This window comes from Haemorhous mexicanus, chromosome 1 (genome assembly GCF_027477595.1).
Source record: "Haemorhous mexicanus isolate bHaeMex1 chromosome 1, bHaeMex1.pri, whole genome shotgun sequence".
Lineage (NCBI taxonomy): Eukaryota > Metazoa > Chordata > Aves > Passeriformes > Fringillidae > Haemorhous > Haemorhous mexicanus.
The window spans coordinates 70,898,615-70,922,846 of record NC_082341.1 but is presented as its reverse complement, the minus strand read 5'-3'; the positions used below and the strand labels follow the sequence as shown (position 1 = coordinate 70,922,846).

Below are 24,232 nucleotides of genomic sequence, written 5' to 3'. Positions count from 1 at the left end.
AAGGTTTAACTACACTGCAGATGTGAAACGTGAAGGGGAAAAAGAAAAAAAGAAAATTGAAAATACTCTCAGGAATTTTTTGTTGTTTCCGTGCACATCAGGAAAACATCTATAGGACAAAAGAGGCAGCACACTCATGATTCACACTGGTTTTGCAGGTGACAGGGGGCAGCAGGTGGAAAAGAAAAACATTCTGAGTGCTTTGGGGCGTTGCTCCTCTTCAGCACAAGGAATTCCACGGCAGGGCCAGCGTCTGTACTTCAGACACTCTCCAGATGCAGAGTGGAGCCTGGAGAGGGAGCGCGAGGGCTGCTGGCACCCACAGCGAGTCCCAGCTTTCTTCCTTGCACCTCTGCCTGCCAGTGCCTGCTCTGGGGGGGCCTTCCCATGGCACAGCCCCATGGATGATCAATCAGGACCACTTTCCCAACTCCTGCTCCCCCACTGACAGTGGGGAAGGATGGTTTGCATGGGGTTGATGGTCCGAATGTAGGCAAATTGCAAAATTCAAAATTCTGTCCTCAGAAAGGTCCTGCTTGTTCATGGGGTAGAATTTCCTTGCTTGCTACCTCAGTGTTTTGCCAGAGAGCAGCAAGACATCCTCACTGACATCCTAAGGGAAAGGTCTCGTCCTTCTCAGCACCCCTCAGGAGAGCAGAGAATTGTTACTCCTGCCTTCAGACAGCCATGTCTGCATTGAGCAAATGGGTCAACACACAACGTGGCTCAGAGTACAAGTGAGCCAGAGAGATGCTCAGGCTGAAGGAGGCTTTGGGAGTGCCTCCTGCACAAAGCAGGGCCAGCACTGAAATCAGACCAGGTTTTCCAGCTCGGCCACTTCTCAAATCAGTCTGAAAACCTCCACAGCTTTTCCTTGCTTGTACATAAGAGATATTTTGTGCACTCAGTCCTAGGCCAGAGATTCAAGTAATACACCAGCTTCATGGAGCAAGCACCACCTTTGAGAAGCCAGGCCTTATTCAGGTCCCAGTAGACAGCCCTGCATCCCACTGTGCTGAGGAATACATTCAGTGGAGGTAGCTGGGTGGGCAGGGTGTGGTGTCAGCTGCAGATTGAGCTCTGGGGGTGGGACCCCAAGATGAGAGGCTGTGAACGGGTGCAGAGCCTCTGTGTGAATGTGACTGAGCTGAGTGGCTCCTGGGTGGTCAGGAAGGAAAGATTCCTCAATAACTGGAAATTTGGCTTGAGGCAGCTATTGATGGGAAAAAGCCCTAATTCAGCCATCCTGCCCACTCCTTGGCTGTGTGGGCACAAAAGCAGGACACTGAGAGAAAAAGCCAAAAAGCCAGAACTGTCTCCCACTTCACAGTAACTGAGAATGTGGAGGATGAGGAGGGGACATGCTGTATTTTGTTCAGCCTATTCCCATTTAGTAGACATGCAGGCTGTAGTGGTGTGAAGATTATTCCATGTGGATTATCAGTGACACTTGGTGCTTGAATTCAGCATTTGCATGGAGGTCTGCACTGAAGATCCAAGTACAAAGAAGGATAGCTCCTGATGAAGCCCCCCCTGCCTACTGGCAGGAGACTGGGGTGCAGTGCACAGATCCCAAGGATCCCTCTGTGACAAGTGACAGAACATGAATGTTCATGTTCCTGAGCAGGTGTCACCTCTTGGTGATGAAGGTCTGGCTGTTCTCCTGGAACTGTTCATCTCAACACCACAGCAGCAGAGATGGATGGGTGCTGTGGGTTTGCTGTCATGCCACTGCTACCCCAGGTAATGGCAGTGCTATTTTCCACTCTCAGGGATTTGATCAGGGAAATCCCAGAGACAGCCCCAGTGCTCCCTTTCCTTTTCCTTAAGGTTCCTTGAGATCCAACCAAAAGCATATTAGTATCATACAATGGTTTGGGTTGGAAGGGACCTTAAAGATCATTTAGTTCCAACTCCCAAAGGGCATCCAGGGTGGCATTTTGGAAAGCAGGTTATAAGGGAGTAGCCAGATCCCAGCAAAAGGGTAGCTTAAGCACACCTCTGCATGAGACAGATTTATGCACTGTCCTGAGTTACACCTCCTAATTACAATCCTGAGGGGATCTTATTGTGGTGGTAGGATCACAAAGCAGCGCAGAGTGTCACCATTTCTATAAATAAACAGGGACCCTGAGGCATATCTAGCTGTTGTCACTGGCCTGGTGTCACCCGGGAGAGTCAGGGGGATCAGAATTCTGACTCCCAGCCAGGATTTTGTCCCCTTCCCTGTAGCATCATAAGTGATTTAAGGGAAGAAAGCTTGCTAAGTTCAGACTGCACATCTGACCCTACTTGGCAGATTCTCTTCTGGCTGACATGGTCAATTCCTTATCTGTGTGTCTTTCAAACAGAGCCAAAGAGAAAATTAAAAAGGCATAAAACCACCAAACTGATTGACACACGCTTAAATAAATAGCTGCTAGTGTTTCAGGCTGCTGTATAATCTCACTCCTCACACTGCCTTTTCCTGTGGAATTAATGTCATCCATAAAATGCATTCACAAATTTAGATAGCCTGAAAAAAAAGACCACGGAGCAAGGAGACTCTGGCTACTCAGATGACAGTTTTGCAATAGTACTTTTGCAAAGTAGTTGAAAAGGCATATAATTTGGAGGGGACCAAAAAAAAAAAAGTATCCTCTCTTCTCTACTCTCTCTCTCTCTCCCACCCATATGACCTACATTCCTGGGAAATTCAGTGAAATCAGAGCAAACTCCTGAATTGCTGTGGCATTGCTGGAAGCACAACCTTTGTGCTGTGAAAGGTAACAGTGCATGTATAAAACGATACAAACCCCTGACAGTACAAAGATGTGCTATGGGAAACTCTTCAACAAAGATAATTTGTCTGATTTCTCCTATTCCCCAGGATGAAAGTGCTCCTCTTTAGAAAAACTTTGAGCCTCTGCTAAGATGGGTCTGTATGTGAAGAGAAAGACAGCTTTATGTGCAATAAAGGCAGAGAGGCAGGCCTGCAGAGGACCTCTATGCACCAAAAGCATTTACACCACACGTTTCAACACCTTCCTTCCACTGAAGCACCCCTGCAGCTGTCCTGGTTAACCTGCCCTATGCAGGCAGGGATTGCTGGCACCCATGCCCTCCTCTGCAGAGTCATGGAATTCCTCCTTTAATACCAAGGTGCAGACTCACCCCATGGCTGCTTGAACAAACCCCACAGAATTAGTGCAGCAATGACAATGCTCCACCACACAAACTGCTTCAGCCGAGTATTTAAGACCCTACCGAGCTGCAATTCATGTGCTGCCAGGCCTGCTGATCATCACCACGACGGGACACAAGGTGGAGCCATGGAAAACAAAGCCTCTCTATACACAGACACGCATTTACTTGCACAAACTGACAGCAGCCACTGCAAAAAGCAGCCCCCAAGTTGCTGTGAGGTCTCTAGTTACTCCAACTGGGCTTCCCCTCCCATGCAACGTGTTAAGTTACACAGCCCATTATCAATTAAATGAGGATATTTTTGTCCCCATCTTTTGAGTGGGGCTCCAAAGTCTCACCTGATTACTGTGGGTGTGATTTCAGCACAGAAGAACACGCTGAGGCTTCCAACAGCATGCGAAGAGAACATACCCACGATGGAAAACGCAACAGAGAATTTGTCTTTGACACTGTCACTCATACCTGGCAAGAAAAGTGTGTTCATAAAAAGTAAGAATGAGGTCAAACTTCTAAGGAAGAAAACAATCAATGAAGTTTATATTACTCTTCTCCCTCAACAGGAACTTGAATAATTTTGTAATACTAATTTAAAACTGGTATTTATAAAATCCATTCCCCAAGCACCTGAGATACAAACACATGAAAAAAACCCATAATGTCTTGCCAAAAAATGGCAGTGATCCCTGTTTTTTATGCTCAGACACCACAGAAAAGGTAAAAACCCATGAAAAAAACAAAATCTTTGGCCAGTCTTTTAGGCACCAGCCTTTTCCCTCTCATGTTCGACAGACAAGTGGAGGCAGGCAGTGTTCCTCAAGCTGCCAAACATCTCATTCAGTGGGGCTTGGGCACTGGAGAGGCTTCCAGGACAAGAGAGGAAAGAACTAGAAGTGCTCCCCTCTCTGTGCTAAGCCTCTGCATGTGATCAGTCTGCAACCTCTGCTGTAACTCCCAGTTTGACAACTCTGGGCGAGAACAGCCGATGCCAAGGACGGCGAGGCACTCCTTAAGCCAGGGCTGTTTGCTCAATCGTTTCACAGCTGGATGGCAGCAAGGTTTCCAGGAGCAAACAGTGTCTATCAAGCACTTGCAGAAACCCCAGTAAATCTAAACAAAGCTCAAGGAAACTGTCTCTGACCATGATGACAGTACATCTGTCACTGGATCCCTGCTGGCCACCTCCTGTGGGCAGGGCTGACATCTCTGACTGGGGTTGTACAAGCTCATGTGGCCTGTCCTGGCCAGCGAGGAGGCCACATCACTCACAGACACCACTGCACCATACAAGGGGAACACATGATGCCTGACAGGAACACTGGGGAAAGGACTGGAACTTTGCAGCCAGTGCTCCCTCACCTTTCTACACACACGTCCCAAGCCCTGCCCGAAGAAAGAACTGCTTTGTGCAGTCCCAAGCAGGCATACTGTTTGGCTTGGATCCAGTGAAAAGTTACACCTGCTTTTGTTCTTGCTGAATGTATCAGCTGTCAGGAGAGCAAAAGGTATTTGGGAGCTCTTTGGTTACATCTGCTGAAATGATGCTACAGCCTGCTCAGGGCTAAGCTCTTTCTGCAATGCACCCCAAGTCTGAGGGAGAGAGCAAATTCTGCCAGCTGATGAGGATGTGGCACAGTCTCTTGCAAACCATGGGTCTCTGGCCACTCCTGCATAGCAGGTGAGGCTACACCATTGACCCCCTCAGCGAGTCATGGCTGCTCAGCAGAACAGACCTTGGAAAAACTGGGCAAGGACAGGTCCATCAATCTGATACACAAAGGTACATTTTATTCCCCTGTAGTTTGTTACTGCATTGCTCCTACAGTACCTCATCTTGGGAAAGCATTTTCTAAGGTGTTTAACTCCCCTTATCTAAAGTGTCCTTAAGGTGTTTTACTCCCCTTTTATTTTCTGGGAAAAAAAAAAAAATCTGAGATTCTTGAACTCAGAATGTTGCTTCTCAGGAGACTTTCTGAGAAAGCCTCACCCTGTATGTCAGACCTTGGGGGACCTCTGCACCCTCTCTTGACATGCAGAGGAGAGTCTATGTGGAGGGGATGCTGCACAAAGAGGCTGAGCATAGATGAGTAGGCCTGCCTGTCAGTGGGGTCTCAAGGCACTGCACAGAAGTGGACTTCACCCCTGCACCCCTTTGTGGCAGCAGCTCTCCTCTGGGTGCTTTGGCCCTGGCCTTTTGGATCTACCTGTTCCTGGGGGAGTGCTTCCCACATGACACAGATTTCCGTAAACCGTACCTGAGTCTGGAAGTTGACTGTATTTTCCAATCACTGGATCCAAAACCATGGAAGTCAGAGAAAGTTAAAAAAGAGAAAGGGAGAGAAAACAAGAACATACAGTTTTAATATGTTTATTTAGCTGAAAAAAAAAAAAAAAGGGTAAATTCCACATGCCACCCTAGCCCCACCCTCTGACTCCCAATTCTTTCCCATGCCAAAAACTGTCACATCTTTCCCTGGCCACCAGATAGGACATGCTGTTTCCAGGCACATCTCAGCTGGAGGACAGCATGCTAATGAGACAGTGATAACAAACCAGCAGTAAAGCATATTTAAAAGCCCCAGAATTGCCACTGGGATTAACACAAAGGGCTCTTTGTTGTTAATGAAGGGGGAGAGGAGAAAATGCCCTCTTGCTGCAGCCCTGAGGGAATGGCCAACAGAAGCTTTGGTTAGAGAGCAAAATCTGGGCATCAGTGCTGTCAGACTGGTGGGAGACCTAATCCTCTCCAAAACCATGAGCTGATGGTCCATGTGTCACACTAGCCACCGATCCTAACCACACAGGAGCACATGGCAGCACTGGGCAGCAAGGGAAAGGGCATCAGCACAAGCTGGGCACAGCTCTGCTGGTCATCTCCCATCCTGATTCTGTGACTTTCCAGGTGACACTCCAGAGTTCAGAGGAGGGGTCAAGCAAGGAGAGCTTCAAGGTCTGCTGCAGGTTTGTGGCTGGTGGAGAATACTCCTCTCTCTCTCACCATTCTCAAATACTGATTTCATTTTCCTATTACACCCAAATTATGCTAAATTAAAACATGCAAGATGCTGTGACAGATTTCATAATAAACAGGGTCACTGCTTCTCTCCAAACAACGTCTAGTTCTTCTGAGGAAGAGGTGGCCATGGTCAAGACTTGGGAGAGCTGCTCTGAAGTTTGAGGCTGCCTTTCTCTCCTCTTCTCACAAAGAAAATAGTGAAAGGCTGACAAGGGCAGCACATTGAGAGTGCCAGTGTAGCACAAAGCACCTGAAGCCATGCCTGATCTTAGTTCTGGCAACTTGGCTCACAAAACCACCTAAACCTGTTATGGAAAAAGTTGAAATGAGTCCTACAGGGTGTTGCCTCCCACCTCCCTCATAAATTTTTTTTTTAAAAATGCAGTAAGATTTTTGTGGCTCTGGAGCAGACTAAGACATCTTACACACTGTCTCTCAACTAAGCAAGAGAATGTTTATTGCCTTGACAGCCTCAACAAACATCTCCCATTCTTAAAGTAAAAATTAAAATGGGCAAATTCAGTGTGGAGAGACCCTGATGGACACCCTCAGAAGAACATGGAGTTTTGGGAGGTTGCACACATGCACATTGTGAATGTGCATGTGAATGGTCTCAGTCCATCAACAGACATGGTGAGATGCAGCATGGGGCTTCTCCCACTCTCAGCTGGGATTGCTGGACATGGTAAATATGTGCTCAAGGGAAATGTAAACATCTGTGCCAAGCTGGGAGCAAATACTCATGATGCTGGAGTTTCCTCCATGTCATGAAAGAGGTTCCCTGTTTCCCTCCTACACTCCCACAAATAGCTTGTTTGCTAAAGGCAAACTTAGTAAATGCCTCCAGGAAACAGAGTCTGTAAATATGAACAATTCCTCTCGGCTTGGAACTGCCCTCAGTATGCAAGAATGTGAAAGCTTTCCATCCTCAATGCAAAAAGCTCTTTCTTATTAAGGCCCTCAATTATTTCTAAACTTAGAAATGAAAACCATCAATAGCCAATGTTCTGGTGTTTGTCTCACATCCAGTTTGTCCAAAGTATGTCTCAGCCCTCTTCCCCCTTCCTTGGGGTCGGGTTTTATGGGGCAGGGGTCTAATGATTGGACACTGTGAGTGGCAAAGCACATCCCACATTCCCTCTGCTTCAACACCTCTCTGATTCATCAAGTTCAACCTCCTCAAGCAACAAAGAATGAAGTGAATGAAATAAAATTGAAAAAGGAAAGGGAATATTTTTATAGCAGTTTTAATAGCTGAAGCAGCTCAAAAGGGCCACACAGAAGTTACTGCCTGCAAAGGAAGAGGTGGGACACTCTCACTTTTTGCAGGAACAACCATTTGATACGCTGTGTCACTTTCCAAAATCATGTGAATACATTCACATGGACTATACATACACAGGGTGTTAAAGGCGGGGTCTTTCAGCTGCATGATTTCCGTGCTCCCTTTTTATTACCTGTTCATAGCAAGATACCAAGAGCAGGCAGAGGACATACACCTACTGCTTTAACTTCTGCATGGTTTAGATGCCACTTGAGAAGCAGACTTGAGTGGGAAAGTTTTCCTAATCTTGATACAGCTCTTTCCCTGGCGGATGTTCCACTAAAATAAAATTGAAAGCGTTTCTTGTTTCCTTGCTTGTTTTCTTGGTGACTACCCCGGATACAGCACCAAAGCTCAATAAGCTTCACCATGGGAATCATCCAGAATACAATGCCTTTTGTTAATGAGCCTGAGAAACAAGTGTTTGGGGAAACCTTGAAACAAATTCAGATTCTAAAACTATGCAGGTGTATCACATGAGAAATCTGGGAAAGGCAAAGGAAATGCTAGTATTTCCTGGCCCCTTATTTGCGTGTGAAGCTTGCGTGGTCCTGAAAAGCTCTCGTCTCCAACTTACAGTTGAGAAGGCCCAGCTGCAGAAGTGATGCCAGAGCTGTAAGTATCATGAAGAGCAGGAGTCCTCCTCTCCTCCCCAGAAAGCCGACCACAGGGCACATGGCCAGGCAGGATGCCAGCGCAATCCCAGCCATGGTGTAGTAGTCCGCATAGAAGTTGTGGGTAATCGCCATCTTCGCTTCGTGCCCCATCATACTTTTTGCAAAACAGTGGTGTATGCCATAACCAGTCAGCCTGGGGGAAACAGGAGAGGGCAAGAGAGACCATTGCTGAGAGGGCAGAACACACACTGCAATGTCATTCAGAGTGGGGAGGCATTAATGCAGGAGTACAACACCTTAAGTTAAGAAACTTATCTCTAGGTGCTACTGTGAAAATAAGCATTGATAAAAAGAAGCAAAAGAAAAATCTTCATTCATCCAAATATTTGCTGACTTTATTCATATAGCTGCTGCTCATGTTATGATCAAGGCATGGGGAACTTAAGAAGAACTCCAAGGATGTGGTAGGTTTTCCCATTGTATTTGAGAAATCTCATTCCCAGAGGAGCACATCTCTCTGTACCCGGTGCACCTGCTGACAGTACAGAGCCAGCACGGCTGTGACAAAGTAGCCTCTGTGCTTGGACAGCAAACCACCAGGAACACTCCCCTGCCTGTGGCATTTGATCGTACTAAATACAAGCATTACACCTCACTTCCCAGGCTAGCCTGTTAAAATTGAAACCCCCTGAGAAAGGAGTGTTTGAAGTTGTATGTGCTGCAATGATTATTACAATCATGAAACAATAAGATCTAATTCAGTCTACACATTTACACCACCCTTCATAGCAATGTGTCTCCTCCTCTTTAAAAAATTTCTTTGAGATGATCCACATCTTACCATCACATTTCACACATCTTTCTCCTGTCTCACCCCGTGCCTCCAAAAAACGGAAAAGAAAAAAAAGGAAGAAAGAGAAAGGGGCTGAAGGTACAGAAGTCTGATGAGAAGCCCCAGCTTCACCCCTGATGTGGTACAAAATAGCAGCTGGGGTGCAACAGGAGAGGTCAATGCTCTCAACTGCACCCATCACAGCTCAAGTGCCTCTGCCAGGAAGAGCCTCCTGCCCCTGGCACTTAGGCAAGACTAATCTCATGGCACAAATTAACAGTGCCTGAGAGAGTGGGAGGCACAGATCCAGGTCTCAAAACAAAAAAAAAAGGCAGGTACATTACACTGATACACTTCTATACTTCTGAAGGTCAGGAATTTGAAGTTCTGTCAGTATAAATTTGGTATCAAAATAGGCATAGAAACAGCTGTGGGGCTATGCAGACCCTGAGTGCATGACAGTCCATGGCCTAAGGAGCTTTTCTTGCAAACTTGTGAATCAATGCAATAGTTCAAAACCCCACCCTCAATACCAAACACCTTGCCCCTGATAAAAACCTAATACAAGTGCTTCCTGTAACACAAAAATGACATTTGCTTTGAATAACTGGATTATAGCTGACTCCTCCCATAAGAGAAATATTAAACAGCAAAACAGTAGTAATAAAATGGGCAGAGTTAACCAACTTTTCTTCTGTCTTTCTATTCTATGCATGCAAACACAGTTGCAGAAGTTGCTATTGAGACCATGACCTATAAAGTAAATTATTTAATCATTTGGACTTTGCTTTCCAGCCTGTTCCCTAAGAATTACTCTGTTCTCTTCACTTGATGTGCAGCTCAGAATAGTTACTTTTAAAACTAAATCCTCGTCTTCCTTAATTTCTTTTTGTTCCCTGCAAAAGGTTCCTCCTCCATGAACTAAAAATTTAGCACTGTCTAACAGGAATAATAGAAGTAAAATTAAAATTTTTTTTCACCCCTTCAAAAACCCCATGAAATCTATTTCCTCAGACGTACATCTGCTTCATGCTCTGCTTGGATGCAAGCAGCCTTCATGTGCTAATGCCAGAAATTATTTTTTGGACTGCCTAGATCTGATTTAAGGAATTTCCAAATATGCAAATTAATGTGGGTGAGGGAGGAGGGGAGACTTGCCCATGCAAACAGTTTTCACAAATAAATTTAACACTGTCTACCAAATGTACTTGGTGAGCCTAAGAAGAAAGCACTCTCTCAGAATAGAGGTAGTCCCTCACTGGAGGGTGGAAGAGAGACACAAAACTCATAAAACCAGAGTTGGTTCTGCACCAATAACACTGGAGACCGACCCCTGAAGTCTGTGTGCTTCTGGGTGACTACTTGCCCAGCATGGGGGCTGTCCCCTCTGGGTGATGACTGATTCACAAGCCTGCTAACAGGAGTGAGGGCTGCAGAGTAGTGCCCTGATGTGAGGAAGAAAAAGCCACAAGAGAGCTACATACTTCGCAACCTGGCAGAGGAAGGAGATTCCCAGCCTTCTTTAGCTCCACCTCCCATTTGAAATGAAAACCATGAAAAATTCAAACGGGCAGTTTACACGATGGAAAAATTAGAAGATGCACTGCTGGTGCCCTTCCAGAACTTGCAAGCTAATGTATTTCCTCTTTACAAGGTGTCAGTTCTGCACAAAAGATCTCAGAACCTGTAACCTGCAAAACCCTCAGGCTGATGCTTGCCCGCATGAGCATCTCTAAAATGAAGACTAAGGAGGCAAGCATCACATTGTTCTGCTGGAGACTGCACTTTCTCCTGTGACCCCCTGCACAAAATTTGGGAGTGCTGAGGCACTTTTTAATCTGCCTTTGAAGACCCACCAAGCACAGCTGTTACACGAGGGAGCGACTTGTATTTACTGGCAAGCAACATCTTCTTCTGCACCGCAGCCCTATTAGATGTAAACAACTTGAACCTGTACTCCTGGGGCATGAATGGTTTCAAAACTCCCACCTGGGATGCCAAGCAGATGTCTGCATGCACGAGCACCTATCAGCATGTGGCCACGTGAGACCGCTGGTGACAGCAACACAATTGCAGCATGGCACCTGAGAAGATGAGGTTCTGCTGTCTGAAGCAGCCAGTGGGCTCCTCCACGTTTGCCATAAAAAATGCAGTTCCCTGCAACAGCTGGTGTTTTTCCAGGATCAATTATCAGAGATGTTAGAGAAGGGTCCCACAGTAGGAAATAGTGGAGCTCCCTCATCACTTCCCATTGCTGCTCCAGTTCACTGACCACACGGATATTTAAATAGAGAGATTGGACTTACGAGTTCACACACAACACTACTATGTTTTTCCACAGGTTCCTTGTTCCCACCACTTTAACAATGCAGACTTTCTTCGGTCTCCTGGTGATTTCCTTTTCCAGCTCTGAAACAAACGAAATCAGAATTATCATTTCACTGAGAAGAATGAGAAGATTTACTTGTGAACTAAGATATGCTGAGGGATGTCCTGAAGAGCAGAACACTATTGATTACATTTACAGGAGCTATAAAAATGCTGAACTACCTGCCTAAAGTCCAGCACAGGTTCCTCCTTTTCTTCCAGGCTTCCCTTCATCTTCTTGGGGCAAAAGAACTGAGAATTCCTTCATACTCCAAACCTCCTCCCAGTTAAAAATGTGTATGTAAAGTGGGAGCAGTATGGACCTTGACCCCAACAAGCATGATAGCAAATTTCTTGAAGAAGTTCAGGATTCTGTTAATTTTTAGAACCCTCCACAGGGAGAACTGCACTCGTGCAGCGACAGGCTCTGCTCCCATTGTGCAATGCATACCTAAAAAGCCATGGAAAGGACTGGAGCTCAAACTCATTTTTCATGGGTCATCTTTTGAAGTTTTTTCAAATGCAAGTTTCAGAATGCAGTGGCTAGGACATTATGTCAGCTCATCCATCTTCCACTCCACTCCCTTTTCAAATATTTAAAATTATTCTGATGGATTTCCTAAACATTAAGATATTTCCTTAAAGAAAAATCATTGGGCATCAGCAGCTGTGGTGTCTTTGCATTTCAGAACTAAAGCCCCACCATGTCCTTCCAGTTCTGGGCAGCTTCAAGTGAACTTTTCTTTGTAATGCTGAAATAACACACAAGCCTTACAAATGTTGCTTCTGATACCCGTGTTGGCACGGGACAATAATGAAGGGCACTGTTTATTTCCCAATTATCATTAAGTTGGAACTTGAACACCTACCTAAGTGTGCCAAAGCAGCCACTGTTTCCAAGCTACCGGATCAGTGGGCAACAAGTCCAAAAAACACAGGAGAAGCTGTAGCTATAAAGGAGCATCACAAAAATAATGCCCACCAAGAGCACAGACTAGGTCTGTTTTCTGGGGTAAAGGCTTTCACTGCTGCTTTCTTCTTTTTTTTTTTTTCCCCTGACTGTGTTTAAAGGCAGCAGCATGGCCCTGCTGTGAAGGGTGCATGAGTTCTCTTCGTGCATACGCAATGAGCTCGGGTGTCCTCATTTGCCCACACGGGCCTGGCCTGCCCTGACCTCTGCCTTACTCTGCTGAATAGCAACTTCCTAAAGAGATGCAAGATAGGAGAAAATAAAAGCAAGCTGGGGTGGGGGCGTTTAAAATAAAAGCCACCTGAATTTACAAACCAAACAAAAACCACATTTGCCAGCTATTATTTGAAAAGTGCATCACAAAAACAATAAATCAAGCAAACACTATTTACATGCAAATACTTGATCTATTAACTGCTCACAGGTCACTCCTGGTCTTCTCTCTAGACTAATTACTGGGAAGGCTTCTGACAAAAGCAGCAAAATGTATTTTACATTAGTAAAATAGATTAGATTAGATTGTATTTAGGCAGAATATTGCTATACTACTTTCCTAACAACCTGATAATGGCCATCTCTCCCCAGAATCTATGCAGCATAAAGCCCACAAAAGCAGAAAAACTAAGGTGGAGCAAAAGGAAAAATTAGTTAAATTGATATTTGTATTACAGAAACCCTCTTCAGACTCAGCAATGGATCGGGGCCATATTAAAATATAAGCAATAAAAAAATTGGAGCCTAATCTCAAAGAACAAGGTCAAAATAATTTTTGTAGCAAAATTCTAGTGGGAACAGAATAATTCAGATCCATGGAAACAGTAAGATAAAACATAATTGTAAAGGCCATGATTGAGCCCAGGCCAAACCTTCTACAGTAAAAAAAGTCAAAGCAAACACTTAAAGAAGCCCAAGGGTTTTGAAAGGCTGTTGGTGAGTGTTTCAGCTGAAGGGCAGCTATGAAAATCACTACCCAAACAACACATATTGCACAGATTTCAAAGGGATTCGCTCTCAAATTAAGAATGATCAGATCTGGGCTATAAAGTAAAACATCTCATCCTCTATCAGCAGAAAGTACATATGCCATATTCTTCAGATTTTCTTAATCTGATAGGGTTTTTTGTTTGTGCGTTTGTTTCTCAGAAAAATTTTTCCTTTTTTATTTCAAGACAGAGAGTAGACTTACTTGTAAATAAATACATGCTGTATTGAGCCACAACTCAACAAAATCAAGAGAAGAAATTATCAGCTTGGCTACACTTTTCTTTGCAACCAAACATTATGTTGCCCTCCACTCCTGCTTTGTTCATACATCAGGTCTTCCTATAATCCATATGTTCTTTATTGTCATGCATCCTTCTCACCTGCACTCAAGCCCCCCTTTTAACCTTCCTCCTAAGTCAGTGCTTTTCACTGAGCTGCTGTTCTGCCCCCAAGTAAAGGCTCACTTGGTTATGTGAACTGTCAAACAGCTCCTGTGCCAGCTGCAGTGAGCATCACACATGACAGGGCAGCTCACCCCTTCTCTGCCCTACTTGTGCAGCAGTCTTTCTGCAGGGACCCTCGATTCTGCTCTCATGGGAGTTATACTCCATGGACATGTCACAGCCATATACAAAAATGTCTTGATTCCAGATGTAACAGCATTACAAGCATTAAAAAAAAAAAAAAAAAAAAAAGGAGAAAATAAAAAGAAAAAAAAAGAGGGAGAAAAGGATCTAGTCTCAAAGCTTACACCAAAGAATGCAAACAGAACCTAGCTTTTTATTGAGAGCCTTGTGACTCTAACAGATATTTACACCTCCATCCCTCTATGATGTTGTTAAAACTCCAAATCTAAGTCACCTGCTTTAGATGAATGACTTGCCTCCAAGTCTCCAACACAATCCATCTTTCTGATGGCTTTCTCCCTCCTTTGCTTCTATGAATACTAGTGAGATATTCACCAAAAATCCCCACTATATTGCAAAATTTACAACCTGCAATAACCAAAATTTCATTCTGATAAGAAAAAATAAGCTATGTGACTCATAAAAAAGTCATCAGCTGCAGAACTGGCTCTCATGTAAGCGACCTGCTGTCTTTGGAGGGAGCCTGCCTGCATGAAAGGAGATGCTCCGACTGACTTTGATGAGCATCAGGAGAGTGACAGCTCTCAGGCTGACTTCATAGGTCAAAGTTAAGATATTAAAAGGCAAGCCAAAGCCTATTAAAGCCTCATGGAAGCAAAATATTTTCTTTCAGGACAAACACCAGAAAAACTCCCTGTACCCCCAGCTTACTCTTTGATTTTACACTGAAGTCACCAGTACAGAGGAATTAGCATTAAATGTTTCAGTTTTGATTTACCAAAAGGTAGAGTGTGGAATATAAGAATCTTTCTATCCATTTATTCAGAGGCCACTAATGAGTTTTCCCATACTCCAGAGCCCACACACACTCTAGGCTTCCTATTCAGGGACTCAGTAGGAAAACTGTCAACAAGCTAACTCTTTACATCTCAGTGGAAATTAAAACTATTCACTGGCAGACTTTAAAAGTCTCATGGGAAGGGGAACCCTACCAGCTCCCAAAGCTGCTGAATTCTCAAGAGACCCTCTGCATTTCAGGAGCATGCCTTTCAAAATCAGAAAGTATCTTTAGAGCCTTCGGATGAAGCCACCCGTCTCTGCATCACTTGGCATAGACAAAACAGACAAAAGCCCAAATCAAGCCACAGAAAATTTAATGTCCAAAATGACAAGTGTCCTGTGGTGATGGACTTTTGCTGGATTTTTCTGTCTGCTAAACGATACTGTCAGTAGCTCTTTGAACATGAAAAGATCTATGGAAGCCTAGCACAGAGACTCAATCAATCCCGGGAGCCTGACAGCTCTGCAGCAGGAGGTGGACCAGTCTGAAACACAGAGGTGAAGCCATCTATTCTCAGGCAGGCAGAGTTACTGGTACACAGGTTTATTTATACCTTCCAGGACTTTTGTCCAGCTCTCAAGACATATACAGAAATTATGAGGTAGGTAAAGTATTAACTGATGGGGAGAGAGAGATAAGGGATAGAAAAACAGAAATCATAAGCGGATGGCACGACATTAGTAGTGGGATGACTCACCTTTTTTTTTTTTTTTAATCTTGTTTAATAATCTGAGTAGGGAGCTTGGCAAAAATCTCAGAAAGGTACCGGTAAGGTCTGCTGGTGACAAAGTGAGGCACGACCTTACTATCAAAGGTAAGTACAATGCAAATGGGCCTTTGGAGGAACTGAGTGAGCTTGAGATCCAGCTTGTGGCAAAAGCAAGTGAAAATGTGAAATACAATGCAAAATTCTCAGTGATTAAGGGGAAATGTTCCTGGTGGAAGATAAGAAAAACCTGTGTTGGACTTGGTTATGTACTACTTGAACACAAATGACTATACGGCACCAGTTTAATGCAGCCATGAGGTATTTGCAAGTCAGACAATGAAATACTGGAATTCTTTTACAGTTCTGGTCATCAATATTTGAGAAACTAAAGCTCTGGCAAGCTGGAGTATTGCAATGATAAAAGGAGAGGAGATAGAGGAGAACCTCATCTCAGTACAGGAATCGCTTCTCATATAGCATGAGGAAAAAGAGATTTAAGACAGGCACAGACAGGAGCAAATGGGAGAGGGAAAAAAGAACAAACCCAGAGAGCAATAGTGTATTTAAACTGAATGCTAAAATGCACCTGCAGTACAAGAGGAATGTGGAGACTAGAATGGCTTTCTAACCCAAGCACTGGACATTAGTACTAACAGCACTTAAAATGAACCTCCTTTCAGGAGAGCAACTCTGTAACCCTAGGACTGTAACAGCTATGGACTGACTGCAATGATTTATTTGAATCCTCTATTTCTAACTACATCCAAAAAAGATTGAAAAGTCAGACATAAGGTTGCTGTTGCAATCTTCAGTTGCTCATGTGCATTATGACCCAGCATTTAGATGATCACACATTAGTTTTGCCCCCAGAATGTTCACTGCAATCATTCAAGGGGCAGGTATTAAAGACATCTCTGCCTTTCCCATTCAACATGTACCCCTCAGCCTCATTATCCAAACTTCCCAGTGAGTACAAAAAACGATAGATTTCCTTAGAGACATTCCTACAGTGCTGTCAGAACATATATGTACTTCATAAAAGCAAATCTCTACCACCTTCTTGTAAGAGTAACGGCAAAGATCGCTCCTGTTTTGCAAGCAGGGAGATAAAATAGAGAGGACTTGTGTCCATAATGACAAAAAATCATGCAGCAATACCCCTTGTAGGTGTTGATATAAATGCTCCCATCTTTCTGCAAATCAAGCCCCAGAATTACACGCTAGAGACAGACATTGAAGAAATTGTGATTAGTGACAGCACTGAAAGGGCCTGATTCCAGGGAAATCTCCATCATCATACAAGAATATCCCTGAAAGACCCAGAGAATGAGTACAATTCTTCAGGAAGTATTCAGCTTCGTTTCCCCAGCACTGTCCTTTTTCCTTCTGCAAGCCTCTGCCTCATTCACTACACACCTTCCAAATTCTGCAACAAATGAGGAACAGACAACAGCTTCATTCCCACATCATCGTCCATCCTATGCACTGATTCGTCCATCCTATGCCCTGTGGAAAAAATAGGTTGTAATCATGTTATTAAAGGCTGTATCATCATGCCTTCATACCAGGAGGCCAAGCAGGGGTTGCCCAGGCAACCTGACTTCTTGCATTTCCCAGAGCGTGACTTGTCAACGCTTTCCAGCATCATCAGTGTTAAAGAAAACCCCAACAACAACACAAAGAGCACCTCCAATGTCCTTGTGTGGAGCTGTGGCCATCAGGAGGTTGCAGGCACCCACACATGCATTGCTGCTCTCTGCTGTGGGAGCTATGGAGGGAACCTCAGCAAGCTGAGCAAGCAAGTTGGGCAGCAGGGACGGGTGAAGCAAACATTTTAGGAGTGGATTTTGCAAAAGAAGAGTTCTAAGAATGAATCCTTGGGCTTGACAGCTTGCTCCGGAAGGAGGGGGAAGAAAATGATTGCAGTCCCTTTGGTCTCCATGCTCTAGCTCTCCTCTGTTCTTCCTCTACAGAACACTCTTCCTCCATTGCTTTCGCCTGGTCCATTGTTGCCCTTGCCTCTCTAGGTCCCCTCCAACTATCTTTATTCTTTGTCCCACACTTCTTAAAGTGCCTTATTTCCTCTCTTCTCTGGCCACTGGTCCCCTCTTACTGCTCTCCACTTCCACACTTGGTTCTCGAGGTCTCCCTCCTACCCTTCACATCCACATCCAGACTCACCAGTCCTCTCCCCTCTGGTGCCCGTGGGCTGGGGAAATGCCAGCAGCACCAGGGCTTGCTGCCAGCCCTCTGCACATGGTTCCTGGCCTGTAAAGCTGGCTCCTCTGGGAGCATAGGTAGCCCTGTGCACAAAGAGCCAGTGTGCCAGCGGGGCACAAATCAACAGGCTGGAGCGCAGCCAGCGAGAATCTGCAGAGGACTGAACTAGTGAGAAAGAATCATTCAAACTGAAATAGAGGCTGACAGCCCCCTCTTCCTTCTTTTTTTTTTTTCCCCCTTTAAATTTTCTAGCATATTTGGCTGTTCCCAGCAGCATCAAAAGGCACATTCTCAGTAGGCACATTCTCACCCTTTTCGTCCTGACCCCACCAAAACCTGATACTGTCAGATATCACTGCTACCTTTGCTAAGGATACAGTCAGGGCATGCTTGGGCTCTCCTCTTCCATTACTGTAGACCAAGCCAGCAGCAGAGGACCTAACTGACCAGTTTTGCTCTAGTTAATCACTATCATGTGCAGCACATTCTGAAAGAGTTGCTCAGACTCCACCAGTTCCTGCTACTGGTCAACAGAGGCCCAGCAGGAGAAACCCAGACTCTCCTGAAACTGATTTAACATATGAGAGGACAACAGAAATCATGGGCTGGTTTTGGGTTTTTTTGAGATAGAAATCTCTGTGGCTGACACACAGCCTTCAAGCAGCACCTTGAACTGTTTTAACTACATTTCCCACATTCACCTGACCACCCTCTGGGAGCTGCGTGGAGCATTCAAGTTTAGCACCATTAAACACCCAAGAAACAGGATCTGGCAAAGGAGGACATCTGGCAGGTTTCTACTTCACAATCACATGGGATTACCTATATTATGGAACCAGGAAACTTGCTTTTCTGCTCCAGCTAATACACTCTTCATCTATCACAAGCTTTAAATCAGTAGTGCAGTGCAGATGGGTGTGATGTCTAAGGATATGAGTAAAGCTTCGTAGGGAAATAGACTGACTTTCAGACATAAGACATTTTCACCCTTCCCTCTGCTATTTACCCAGTGGAAAAAGAAAATGCATATAATTACAGAGATTCAAGCCTCATGCTTAGGAAAAAAAACATACATAGCAAAACAAAACAGAAAAATAGCTTATGTTTAAAGGAAAGTGATGGCAGCATGTTGTTCAGCAGCAAGAAAGGTGAAAGAGAATTATTTTTTTTCTTCAAAGGGAAACTCCCTGAAAACCACAGCTTTCCTAAGTGCAATCCACACACATACACAGAGTACTTATCACCAACATACAACTGCATCTTCTCCATGCTGTGTCCTGCATGCTAAAGTGCTGGCATCTCTTTGGCTGCTTTACCTTTGCTGTCCACCTTTGGTGAATACATCAATATTGTTTCTCTAAGCTTAGAAGGGAATTTTGGGAAGGTACAGCTATAACCTCTCTGCCCACAGGGGCACCACTGGTTTGTGTTTCCATCCAGAGATGAGCAAAAAGGGACCTTGGTTTTTTCAAAGCTGGCTAAGCAGTTATTTTCCTGTTAAGGAACACCTGAAATGTCTCCCCACAGAGGGGAAGCCAAAGAGAACTGCCCAGGGGTGGTTTCCATGGAAGCATCACATGTGACACTTGGGTAGCTGCTGATACAGCAGTGTCTCCAGTGGAGCATTTCCCAGGACACCCAAACACAGCAGGGCTGGGTGCTGCTGCAGCCAAGGTCAGCTTGCAGCAGACAATTTGTTCCAGACAACAAACAGACCCTTCAACCTTATACAAAGAAAGAGAATGCATTCTATAAAAATAATGAAAGCCTCCTAAAGTGTAACACACCTTTAAAAGGTGTAAGGATGGTTGATGCTTTAGGATTTCCAATTCCCCTGAACACTCTTTTCTCCTGTTTGTTAAACAATCTTCATACTTCCTTATCATTTGTGACACTAAGGTCAAAATGACTGTCCTACAGCTGCACTGAATTGTGTGTTTGCTTCTTGTTCTACAGGGAAACAAGGAAGAGATGGTGAAGTTTCTGGAGACACTGGTAGAGAAAAATCTGTACTGAATCAATATTATCAAAATATTTAATTTGCTCATGATTGAAGCTGACTTTTTTGGGTAATGCTTTGAAACATATGTCAACAAAATTCAGCAAGCCTGTTTTAAAAATGACATTTCAATACACAGTTGAATAAAAATAATTTCCTTGATGCAAAAACAGATTTAAACTTTTATTTCTAAAAGAAGGCAGAGCTTAAAGCCAACTGGTGTAACTTTTAGTCAAAACATACCAGGGGTCATTTAACCAGGTCTAATTCACCTATGTTTCTTAAGCATTAAAGAAGAAAACGCAACCACATACATCCAAAAATCTCATTATAAAGGCAAATTATTCCTGCCCAAAATCACAAGGTACACCAAGCACTCAAAAATAAAGCCACTTAAAGCTACTGAGGAAAAAGATGCCTTTATGCAACCAACATCAGGCCTGGGACAGGCTACTGAAGATAAGGGCAATGTAAATTTACAACACACTCAACTGCTATCAACACCCCTTGTCTCACTGTAATTTGTTTCCCATGTAAGCACACTCCACTCCATCTTTCTGGCTGGACATTGCCCACCAGCTGCCCACCCTCATTTTCTCCTGGCAGGGGTTGTTATGGCAGCTGCTGGACCTTCCAGCTGCAGCTGGATCACTGTCTGGACTTTTAGTTGTTGCCTGTAGAGACATCTCCCAGGAGAGCACTGGCAACCACTCCAACCCAAAGGACTGTCAAGAACAGCAGATAAATTTTGCTTCCTTTTCCCCCCTTGCCCCATCTGACACATGGGCCACCTCCCCATGGAGCAGAGCCCTACAGATGGTTAGTGGAACTCTCCACTACAGGCAGTGTAGCAAATGGACAAGCAAAAGCCTTCAGAAGGCAGTGGAAATGGTGTAATTCTTCAGAAAGGAATATCAGCCTGCTCACTGCTCAGAGAGCAATTCAAAATTAAATTTTCTTGCATCCCAGAAATACTCTGTCCTCTTGAACACTGCTTCTTTTTACTATGGGACTCATATCAAGTGCCAAAATAGGTACATATGAAAGTCCTGTAACTCCTGTCATGATCTGTTATATCAGATACACTAATTTGATTGGTGTGTATGAGCAAAATTACAGTGGGATTTTCAGCTGGAAGGGACTGCAAGTGAGCAGTTTATCATTTAAATGCATTGGGAGTAATTCAATCACAGGAGGCTGTTACAACAATGCAGTGAGGAATAATCAACAACAACACAATGGCCCCTAACTAGAGCAAAACAGTTTCCAGCCCTTTCAGATGGAAAACAAAGAATAAAACAAATCACAAAACAAAAATCCCTCCACACAGATAGGAAAGCTCAACAGTGGAATAAAGGGAAAACGAGGGATATCTGCATCAGGCTCAATGTCACCCTTTCTCCCAGACAAGTACCAGATTTTTACCCATTCCATGCTAGAGCAACTATGGGCATGTTATTGCAGCACACAAGAGCAGAGAAAGGGCTCCTCCTCCTTCCGACCCACAGCAAGATACAAGGCCTGCAGCTTGATCACATTCTTAATTCAAGAATCCTACTCTCTTCCTGTCCTCACTCAGGCCATCAACACCCCCATGCACCCAGAATGAGAGAGGTGGTCCTTCCTGCAGTAGTTTGTAGTTAATCTTATTTAATTCTTTTAATACTGCTCCCCTCTTACTCTTCCTGCAGAAATGCAGCATCCCTCCAGGGCTGCATGAGAAAAGCCTTTAAGCGTGGGGCTGCAGAAAGAGTTTAAAGAGAAAAAGTGAGGGAAGAAACAATAAAAACCCCCAACAACCTCATCATCAATGAGGAGGCAGAAATGATCATGTTCTAAATCGTTTATAAATTGCAAATGGTGCTGTACTGACAACTGCTATAACTAAGTGTACTTGCAGTCAGAGGATCCACAGTAAGAAGGTGTGCAATAACATTCTGTTTTTCCACATGAAAGGGAGTCCCCTCCTTAAACAGGAGCCTACTCCTACCATGAAACTGCTGAGAAAAGTAATCAGTCACAAATAATAGTCATAAAGCCATTTTGAAATTTAGCATTCCTCCATGGGCAATATCATTATACATGGCTTAAATAAATCCCTCCAGCACACAGTTGTGTCTTTATTATTTTCCTTAAAGGAAACTCAAGTAATTAGTTTTTTCTTTCCCCTAAAATACTTTTTATTTCATCTGCAAATTCAAGAAGCTGACTGACACAAGCCAAAGTTAGGAATTGGTTGGCAAACTCCAAGGCCAATTGTTGGCTCAGGGACCCATCACTTCTCAAGATCCATAATTTATTCTGAGGAAGACCTGCAAAAATGAGGTGGGAGGGATATCAACAGGTTAATGACAGCTCCCACACCCCTAATGCTTTTCAAAACCTTACCAGAAAAATGGCATTTACACTGAAAAGCCATGTTGTGCGATGCAGATCCAGGAACTGTAACCCCAGACACACAGTTACATGCAAGCCAGCTAATTAACACCAGTGTTGTGGTCATCACACCAGTGACCTGGGAATGTGTACCAGAGACGCTGAACAGGGCTTTCCATCCCTCACTGATGGAGATTGATTTATTCATTAGGCACTGATGTTAATGGTGACAGTTTTCTATCCTGGATTAAGCCTGTTCCAGGGCTGACTGACGACTTTAACACTGACTGACAGGCACTACAGTCACCCCAGAGACCTTCAACAAGGATCAGGCAAGTGCAGAAACATCACTTCTACCCACTGGCAGAGCTACTGGCTGAGGTTCCCCTGCAGCCCCTGGGGTCAGAGCAGGTAGTGTTGGAAAAGCAGGGGAAATGTTTCCACCCATTTTCTGACAAGTCTGATACAGATTGCAAACGACAGTGCAAAATGGGTGCTTATGGGCAGAACCAAGCCTGTGAGAAGAAAAAGGGGAGCCTGAACCAAATCTGGCAGATGCACTGGGGGAGATAAAGATCCAGAAGCTCTTTGCCTTTGCTGTAATTAGACAAACACACATACACACACGCACAGAGTCTCTTCTGTACAGCAATCTGCAAGACAGGATCTTGGCTTATTCAATGACAATTCTGGTGACGAGGGGAGCCAGCTCTTTCTAAAGCATCAGTAAACCAAGGAATTGATACTTCAGACTCTCAAGCAAAAACTGCACCCTACCACTGTCACTTGCAGCAACCCTCCATCCCTAAAGCAGCATCAGTCAGATGATGCAGGAGAGGAAAGCAAAACAGCTCTTGGACCAAAGCTGCAAAGAGAAACACTAATGTGGTTTAAGTTTCCCATGGGGCTGGCACTTTAGAATAGGGGGTTTGAGTGCTGCTGCTTCTCCAAACCAACAGAGTAAGTGTTGGGTGATGGGCAGGATCCCAGCAAGCAGCTTCCTCAAAACAGAGTTTCCAGAGGCACACAGAGCTGAAGGCGCACTCTTGTAGCCATGGTAAAATTCTTCAAGAGATGTCTCTAAAGACACACGGCACTGCAAGACAAGACTGTAATTACTAGGACTGTTCAACAGGCCATGTAGTTTTTAACACAGTGCTGGAGTTTGGAATGGGTTTTCAAGAGCAGAATGAATGAATGAATGAGATGATTTACAAGCAATAAATGGATAAATAAATTTAATACATTTAATAATAAATAAATTTAATTCTGGGCAGTGACGCCACGTGCAGCCTTTGGAGAAGAGCTGGGGGATTTGCAGTTGTCTGTCCAACTCACCAGGCACCACTCCTTTGATGTCGCTTTCTGTGCTCATCCTGTTCTTGTGCGTGAACTGAAGGATCAGTTCCTTGGATGCCTCAAACTGCTGTGTAGCCATCAACCACCGAAGAGACTCTGGGAAAATACTTTAAAGAGGGAAAACAGGTTAGGGCTGCCTCCAGTTTTCTGTCAGAGGACGAACTGGTAGAGTTTTAGCTGCTCATTTACGTAATGATTTCAAAATACAGAACAATATCTTACGAAACAAAAAAGACAGAAAACAGATTCAGAATGTGCAAATTTATGATATTTTCTTTTACCCTGATTCACAAATCATACAGCAAGTATCCTATCACATGGAAATACGGCACACTGGAATTTTATGACATATTATGGGTGCTCTGTCCATTAATATAACTTGAAAGAAATGAAAGGAAGAGGCAGTGCTGTCTGCAATAGACATTTGATGCCAAAAAGGGAGTGAATGAGATGAGCAGTTCACACATGGTAGTTCAGACCAAAGAAAGAAGACAGCTGACAGAAGTAATTTGGGTTCTCTTTTAAAGACAGATGAAAGAGAAGAATTACTGCTTAGGATGATAAGCTTCCCTGACTGAAGATAAGATTTTGTTAGTTGCCTTAAAAACATGTATATGTATACAGCTAAAAAAGTCCATTTACCATCCAATTGTTTCTTACAAGTGCTGATATTAATCAGATCAATAAGCTTAACTGGTCACTCTCCCTTTTTTTTCCAAATGAGTTTATTTTAATACAAAAGAAACACATAGCTCTTAGAACAAACCTCCAAAACCTTCCAAACTTCTACAGACATGAAAACTTTCAGATTTCACTGGTTTTTTCATGTTAAGACCTCATTTTTACTA

General features: G+C 44.0%; 1 protein-coding gene across 2 annotated transcripts in view; it reads right to left on the bottom strand.

Annotated features, from left to right (window-relative positions):
• The window catches only part of SLC22A23 (solute carrier family 22 member 23), a 110,089-nt gene that overhangs the window by 6,152 nt on the left and 79,705 nt on the right, over positions 1-24,232 (bottom strand). Inside the window, exons 5-10 of one of the 2 annotated variants that reach the window (XM_059853376.1) lie at positions 23,364-23,491; positions 16,847-16,936; positions 11,279-11,381; positions 8,101-8,333; positions 5,439-5,471; positions 3,525-3,648 (exon numbers count right to left, since the gene is read on the bottom strand). In XM_059853376.1, the coding sequence (XP_059709359.1) occupies positions 3,525-3,648; positions 5,439-5,471; positions 8,101-8,333; positions 11,279-11,381; positions 16,847-16,936; positions 23,364-23,491 (711 nt within the window). The remainder of the gene's footprint in view (positions 1-3,524; positions 3,649-5,438; positions 5,472-8,100; positions 8,334-11,278; positions 11,382-16,846; positions 16,937-23,363; positions 23,492-24,232) is intronic. The other variant, XM_059853384.1, reaches the window with a different exon arrangement.